The sequence below is a fragment of the Branchiostoma belcheri genome, unplaced genomic scaffold (genome assembly GCF_001625305.1).
Source record: "Branchiostoma belcheri isolate BF01 breed outbred unplaced genomic scaffold, Haploidv18h27 scaffold36, whole genome shotgun sequence".
Classification (NCBI taxonomy): domain Eukaryota; kingdom Metazoa; phylum Chordata; class Leptocardii; order Amphioxiformes; family Branchiostomatidae; genus Branchiostoma; species Branchiostoma belcheri.
In genome coordinates, this window is record NW_017803976.1 from 2,800,357 (window position 1) to 2,808,644 (window position 8,288).

Sequence of the window (8,288 nt, forward strand, 5' to 3'; positions counted from 1 at the left end):
AAAAAAATCAACCTTACACCAGCATCTACAAAAACATAGTGGTGAAAAAGCTTACATGTGTGAGGAGTGTGGGTACAGGACAGCTTACAAATCTGTATTATCCCGACATATGAGAACCCATACTGGAGAAAAACCTTACAAGTGTGACCAGTGTGACTATTCTGCTGCACAGAAAGCTAACTTGGATCAACATCTAGCAAAACACATCGGTAAGGAAGTCAACCCTACATGTGTGAGGAGTGTGGGTATAGGACAGCTCAAAAGTATACCCTATTCCAACATATGAAAACTCATACAGGTGACAAAGTGTAAAGCTAGAGAATACCACTTAGACATTCACATGAGAACCCATGCGTCATTGTTAGGTACCAGCATTTTGATTTATTAGACTGTATAAGACATATGTATACAGCCAGGACTGCCCAAATAGCCGAAGGCTATATGAGATTCTCAGCAGCATTCACTTTGAATGAGTCCATCAATCATTATTAATTTTCCTTTGGTAACTGAAAGAAGTGACTCTTTAACGGTATACCAACCTAAATTCTCCTGGGCTCTTGTTGCAGCTAAGAGGGCTTACAGGCTTTTGATACGTGACTAAGAAGGACCTTGGAAAGTATAGGCTTAACTTACGTTTACGTGGACGTGCATTGCAATTACACTACCTGCTGTCACAATCGTGTTAATTTTTTTTCTAATGAAAGGCCTTTTAATTCAAGGGCTCATTGAAAAGGGTGATTGTGTTATAGAGCTGCTTTATTATGTTTCCTGGGGATTTTTTTGTCCTACTAGCAATATGTTAAGGTAAATCTTAACCAATCCCACGGCCATGAATTGCATTTTGAAGCTCTCACAAACCAACAGTGTTTGAGCCGAAGTCAGACGGTCTTTTAAACCAGCCATGTATGGGCACTTCTACAAATTGCAGCGCCCCACGCTCTAATACGCCAAATCATGTCAACTTTTATCAGGGCCTAGTACCTAGTTACTCAGTACCTATGTATCAAAGACTCAGTGCGGCACAGTCATGCACATTATATTGTTCCTTTCAACACCGTACGAAAATTGTATCCTCCATACCACGCCAAAAACTGGGGGTTTTGGGGGTCTTCAGGGTCCTTGGAGCCTTTATGGTTGATAGCACAATTAGAATAAGAACCAGTCAGTTAGCATCAGGCGTCATTTAGTGTTCTCTTATAGGCAAATGAATACTACAAGTAAGAAAAAATATACCTTACCCCATTAGGGAAGGAAATAAAATGTTAGCAGTCAGTTGGAATTATAAGAAAAAGTAGCTTGCAGATGGTAAATTACTACTGTAGACATACCTGATTTAGTATTATTACAGGCACTTGTGCTGTTGAAGAGCCACGTGTCTTGAAACAACGACTCATTGTTGAAGAACTTTGTGTTGTTAAAGCTGAGCCGATTCTCGTTCACGCGGGTCCTGTTAGTCCATGTGGTGTTACAGAGAGAGTAGAGCTCGGGGTCGGCTTGTGTTCCCACCGTCAGCGATTTGCGAACTATCACAACTGAAAAATACATGTTTGTTTGTTTGGCATTTCAGCAATGGTGCTGCGAAGGTGTGTATTGAAAAAAAAAAAATTCTAAATCGCCCTTAGTACGTCTGCGGTCAGAGCTCTGCTAACGATCATAACTGAAAGGAGACATCTAGTAAACGTCTTATCACACAGATACCCGCATTTTTTGTGGACTTTAATTTTCTACTTTCGACAAGAAAAATACTTGTGACTTTGCCTGCCATTAACGCAATTTGGTCTTTAAGTGTGTGTATATATATATATATATACATATACATGGCAACATGAATATATATATAAGTTCATGTTGCCAACCAGCTATGAGTATGACCTTTCATGTGAAATTACATTTTCATGAAATCTGGAGAATTTTAATTATAAGACAATGAATCAACATCACTACAGAAGAAGGTTGACGTAAAAGCAAGTAAAGAGCATCTCTCTCTTCTCTCTCTATTATACATATAGATATAGATAGATAGATAGATAGATACTATTAGATAGATAGATAGATAGATCTAGATGGATGGATAGATAGAAAGATAGATAGATAGATAGATAGATAGATAGATAGATAGAGATAGATAGATACTATTAGATAGATCTAGATGGATAGATAGATATAGATAGATAGATAGAGATAGATAGATAGATAGAGATAGATAGATAGATAGATAATATTAGATAGATCTACATGGATAGATAGATAGATAGAGATAGATAGATAGATAGAGATAGATAGATAGATAGAGATAGATAGATAGATAGATAATATTAGATAGATCTACATGGATAGATAGATAGATAGAGATAGATAGATAGATAGAGATAGATAGATAGATAGAGATAGATAGATAGATAGATATATAATATTAGATAGATGGATAGATAGATAGATAGATAGATAGATCTAGATGGATAGATAGATAGATAGATAGATAGATAGATAGATAGATAGATAGATACTAAATAGATAGATAGATAGATATATCTAGATGGATAGATAGATAGATAGATAGATAGAGATAGATAGATAGATAGATAGATAGATAGATATTATTATTATTAGATAGATAGCTAGATAGACAGATAGAAGTAAAAGCAAATTTACTTTTAAGATAGATATAGATAGATAGATGGATAGATAGATAGATAGATAAATAGATGGATAGATAAATAGATAGATAGATAGACACAGAGACAGAAGTAAAAGCAACCTTTCTTACTTTGTATGTAGTATATCAGTAACACTGCAGCCCGTTGGCGGTGGTAGCGCACCATTCTACAACCTGTTGTCAGAACTCGCTGGGCGTAAGTCAAACAGATTTTCCTCCCCGAATGAATAATGATTTTACAATGTGGTATACACCTACATGAACTTTATATACGTCACTCCCGACGCGCTTTGCACACCTGGCCGGACGCACGGATATACATGTACACGCACAGTAGCGAACTACATGTAACGTAATCTCCAAGCAGATCCCTATCGGTGGCAAAAAGACAGTATCAAATTGGCCAGGCAGTATCCATTAGCCAGAGAAGGTCCGCGGCCACCGACTGTATTTGGTGGGATTAGCGACAAAAAAAACGGCCATATATAAAAAGCTAACGATCATTCCCCCACAACCTCTGCTTGGAGAGTACATGTAACGTTAGTACTAAACTTGGAACCTAACACCTCAGTTCGAAAATACAGCTCGGTTTGGGTTGCAGAGTTTCGAAGAAGACAATAGCTCAAGTACTAGAGAATTGATTTGATTTGATTTGATTTATGGGCATTTGATAGCGGTAAACTTCGTATATACTGATTCGTGCGAATTTGATAGAATTCATGCGAATGCTTAGCCATCCTGGGCTGTGCGAATTTCATAGAATCCGTACGAATACCTAGGAATCCTTCTTGTAGCCTGGGTGCCATCCTATTTGTATGCCGGAACTCCCATTCTCGCTCCTAAAAAGCACTCAGGCTATCCCTCTTGTAGAAAAGGATTCTCATAGAATTCGTGCGAATGTCTAGGCATCTATGGCTGTGCGAATTTCTTAGAAAATCATATTATCTGTACGAATGCCTTGAAGCATTCTGTATCGGTATCGGTATAGCCGGTATAACCGCCCTCCGGCGTAACACACCAGCATTGTGGAAGAGTCGGCAGTTAGGACATTTAGGAGAAGAAGAAGCGTCAAGGCTAAAATAAGAGAAGGGTTCAAATTTCCCGCCCTTCCTTCCAACCTCCCATGATGCTTCGTGGCACCTCTCTCCGCCACAGATGACTTACTGCGCATGTGTGCCAAATCCAGGAGAAAAAGATTCGCGTTCGCGGGAGACTTTTCCTGCGTTCTGGGCTTTTCTAACTAAAGCCTCTAAAAACACAAAGGAAAGGACGACACTGAAGTCTGTCAGGAGGACGGAGCACCATATTCCACACCTTGGGTGCGATAGAAATCGGTAAATTAGTCCGATTATGACGATAGGTTTAGGTCGGTGAAGTGGGTAGGGGGCGAAAAAATATCAAGGTGGCAGAACACAGTTTTCGCCCTATGGGGATTCCTATAGTTAAGCACCCCGAGGTGACTCACTTCGACGCGGTAAAAATTATAGTAGGATGCACTAAATAATCACGGCCAACTAATATGTTGACATATACAAAAAAACTGAAAACCAAAAAAAGTTATCGTTTTTTTTAACATAATGACGACCACTTTGATTTGGCCCTCTATCGAGATCAACGGAACTGCAGCCGGCTCACCCTGGAACGTGGTTGCGTAATGCCGCGCATTTATACACGAACAGGGAAATCTTCACAATCCAACTCATACTGTGTATATACAAGCCGATACCTTTCCTTACCACACAGTGCAGTTTATTCATGGCTACCTCTCACATAAGTCGCTTTAGCCAGGATGCAAGAGGTTTGTCTGCACTACTTTCTATACCCGCGACCGGAAGTCGCGGATAATTACTGTGTTCTGCGACCTCAATTTTTTTACCATAAATATTGCGTAAATAATGATATCATTTCGTATGATAAGTTGTTTCGTATTGAAGTCATATCGCTATCTGTTTCCAGTTCAGTTAAGTAGAACTCACCTCTGTGCATGTTTTATTGCTGATCCTCTGATTTGAATAATAATGAATGGATAACTTCATGGCAATTTGTTGAAAGGACCTGGAGTATGATATTAACATAAATCTATCAGAATGATAGAAACATGTTAGCAAGACAAGTTGCTAACGTTAGAGGTGAGAATCGAACCCATGAGCTTTCCACCATCCCATAAATATAATTTTCTGGGAAAGGTGCTCCCTAGTCGTTTGATGTTTCAAAAAAAAATCAGCAAATTTTCATGAAAATATACATATCTCGATCCTTCTTTTTCTTTCATACTTGCATAACATTGCCTCCTCAACAGTGACATTCATCTACAGCATCCTGGGATCTGAACCCATGCCCTCTGGAACATACAGGATCTGCACCTACAGACAAAACACGTCTTTACCTCTTTTCCTCCTTTAGTTCTTGATAACTTTGCTTTCTAACAGGGACCTTCATCAAAAATATGCTAGGATTCAAACCAGTGCCCTCAGGAACATGCAGGATTTGCACCTACAGACAAAACACATAATCATTCTTTCCCTTCCTTCTTTATTTCTTATTTCTTGATAACTTTCATTCCTTACAGGGACCTTCATCTCTAGTATGCTGGGATTTGAACCAGTGCCTTCAGGATCATGCAGAATCTACCCTTACAGACAATACACAGCTTTTTTTTCTTCATTATTTCTTTCTTCTTCAGATGTACAGTTCATCCACAGTATCCAGTGACCTTTAGGAACATACAGACAAAACACTTTGAACTCCTTCCTTCTTTAATTTTCACTTTGTCAATTATTCATTAACTTAATTTGCTTTCTCAACAGTGACATTTCTCTCACCCATGCAGGGATTTGAACCTTGAAACATGCAAAATTTGCACTTACATTGTACATGTTTACAACTTTCTATTTATTTCAGTGTGATTCAAGATCCTCAAGAACTTATTGTCCTAATTAAATAAGGCTTTCTCTTTCAGTTCACTCTCTAAGTGTGCAGTCGCTTGGGATCTTAACTTCCAATTTATTTCAGCTTCACTCTAGATCCTCAAGAATTGAATGTCCTGACAGACAATCCTTTGCTTTTCAGTACCTTCTCAGTAAGTGCACTTTGTGCTGCTCCTTGGGACTTGAACCAACAACCTTTGGTAAACTGACAGGTTTTTAACTTCATGTTGGTTCCTGATTCTGCAGAACTGAATGTTCTAACAAACAATCCATTACCTGTCAGTACATCTTTGTAAGAGGCCGAGTGAGTAACCCAATATCCCCATGTATGCTAGCTGGGCCGTGGAGACCACATTTCCAACTAAATTATAATATAAGTATATTTATGTAGAAGCTTATTTGCATAATTTAATGACACCAAGTAATGCTAACTATTTACAAACTTTACTTTGATATAAAGATTTTCAACTATAAATAACGTTGAACTTCTCTCTTCTGTGTATAAACAACTCACGTGATTCTATAAGCGGGAAAATAATGAGAAATGGAAGCGCTGGCGTCCGACCAAGGACCACGCTCTGATGGCGATAAACTCAGACCAGTACTAGGGCATGGAACATCATACCAAGGACATTATCGTACTGACTGTTCATAGACGTCATTTTCCCCATACAGCTCAAACGTACTAACACCGTCGGCACTCTAAGCTCGACGACATGTTCAGACAAATAAACACGACGCGATTCAACGCAGTAAACGATCAGCCAACGGACCAAATATGGAAATTTCGGAATGCATAATTAATCACCACTCCTGTCAATCATTCCTGATTGACAGCGTGGGCGGTCAAATTTCGGAATATTCCAAATCGTGGTCCAGCTGCGACATGAATTGGGATACAACGTGAGGAATGCCTGTTGGATTCCGAAACGTGGTCCATTCCAAATCATGATTTGGAATAACATGTTTTGGAATGCAACATACATTTTAATAGCGGTTACCTACACACCAAAACCATTGCCGACAAATAACCGAGTTATAATGTTGACCTACATGCAAATCCACACTACACCCAATTATAATACAATAAATGTCAATTTTTGCGCATTAACGGAAATCAATATCCTCAATACGGAATATTACATAAAATTGTAAGCTGGAATTGATTATCATTTGCTAGGTTTTGGAAAGTTTTGGGATTGCAGAACCGACCACGCACAGCTATCAAAGTGACAAGACAACCGTCAAGTTCCTAGAAACTTTATTGCGATACCACGCACATTTCAGACGTACGTCTGAATTGCGTTTTTACAATCAATGTGGTGTAAGCTCTACTAGTCAGTCATTCTTATACACAAAACATTTATTTCTTTAATTACTTCTGTTTAATTTATACAGGGTAGAGACCTCAGTGCTATTTAAAACATTGCTTTTCAGGAATGCCCTGTACATGACAACAAGTTACACATGAAGACAATGAAACCAACACATTAAATGATACATGAAATTACAAAAGAACCAAGCGTCAAAACAAAATCGTTAACCGTAAATCAATGTCGTTAAGACAGGCCAGGGTCAGGAGGTCAGAGGTCAGCAGGGTTGTTTCAGAACCTTCTTAAACGACAGGTAAGACGTGGCCACTCTAACTGTGGCAGGTAGGCCGTTCCAGGCAAATGCTCCCCTATACGCAAACTTTCTTCGGCCTGATTCCAATCGGACTTTAGGAAGTTTTTAAAGATAAGTTTGAGTTGTGCCTAGTTTGGTAGATACGAGATGTTCTACAGAACACTTGTAGGTATTCCGGTACTTGTTGGTGTATTGATTTGAAGACGGTTTGAAGGAGGTGCATATGCCGACGACTTGCCAGGGAATTCCAACCCAACGCAGACAGCTGTACATTATCTATATCGATATCACTTAACGCATGTTAGCCACGTACCAACAGCTTGATTTTTACCTTCAACTGTCTGTTGGATATGGTTACTCCTAGTCCTGATGTTAGTTTACTTTCAACTGGTTGCCATGCAGTCTGCATGCTATCTTTGTTACGAGAACCATCATAAAGCCGAAAGCCCCTGCGGTCTGTCAACTGTCCTGCAAGCGTGTGGACAGCGTCTCGCACCTGTTGTGCCGCCATGCGGAGAGACGTGGAATTGCAATAACAGGTGATGGGCGCCATGCTTACATACTCCAGTCGTGTCATGTTGGCAAAGGCCTTTGCCAGCGCAGAGACACTGAGCGCCAGCTCGTTTTCACCCAAGTAGAGTTTCCTTAACTGCTGCAGGTGAACCAGCCTGTTGGCCACGGCTTTTCCTCCCACGTTTGTTATTGAGTTCTTGGCAATGTTCAAAACTTGGAGCTCTTTCAAGTGAGGAAAGGTCTCTGCAATTGCTTCCACCCCTTCATCCCCTATCGTATTATACATAAGAACTAAGTCTTTTAGCGTATCCAGGACGTGTAGCTGTCCAGCCAGTACTGTCGCTGCGTCAGCAGAAAGCCTGGATTTAATAATATAGAGCTCTGCAATTCCTTTGAGATACGGGAAAAGTTTGACCAAGGCTTCAACGTCAGTGTCCAACAGTACTTGCCTTACCAGTAACAACTTCGCGTTGCCATTCTTTGAAAGTCCGTCTGTCTTGTTCCGCAGCGTCTCCAACGCGTTCAACATGGAAGAAAAGACCTCGCTGTATGCGGATAGACCATGT

General features: G+C 39.8%; 2 protein-coding genes across 2 annotated transcripts in view; both read right to left on the reverse strand.

Annotated features, from left to right (window-relative positions):
• Window positions 1-2,822, reverse strand: part of LOC109476095 (melatonin-related receptor-like) — a 7,417-nt gene extending 4,595 nt beyond the window's left edge. Inside the window, exon 1 of the mRNA XM_019776964.1 lies at window positions 2,768-2,822. Within this exon, the coding sequence (XP_019632523.1) occupies window positions 2,768-2,822 (55 nt within the window). The remainder of the gene's footprint in view (window positions 1-2,767) is intronic.
• A 4,688-nt stretch (window positions 2,823-7,510) lies between these two features.
• The window catches only part of LOC109476006, a 10,559-nt gene continuing 9,781 nt past the window's right edge, over window positions 7,511-8,288 (reverse strand). The window contains exon 7 of the mRNA XM_019776812.1: window positions 7,511-8,267. Within this exon, the coding sequence (XP_019632371.1) occupies window positions 7,511-8,267 (757 nt within the window). The remainder of the gene's footprint in view (window positions 8,268-8,288) is intronic.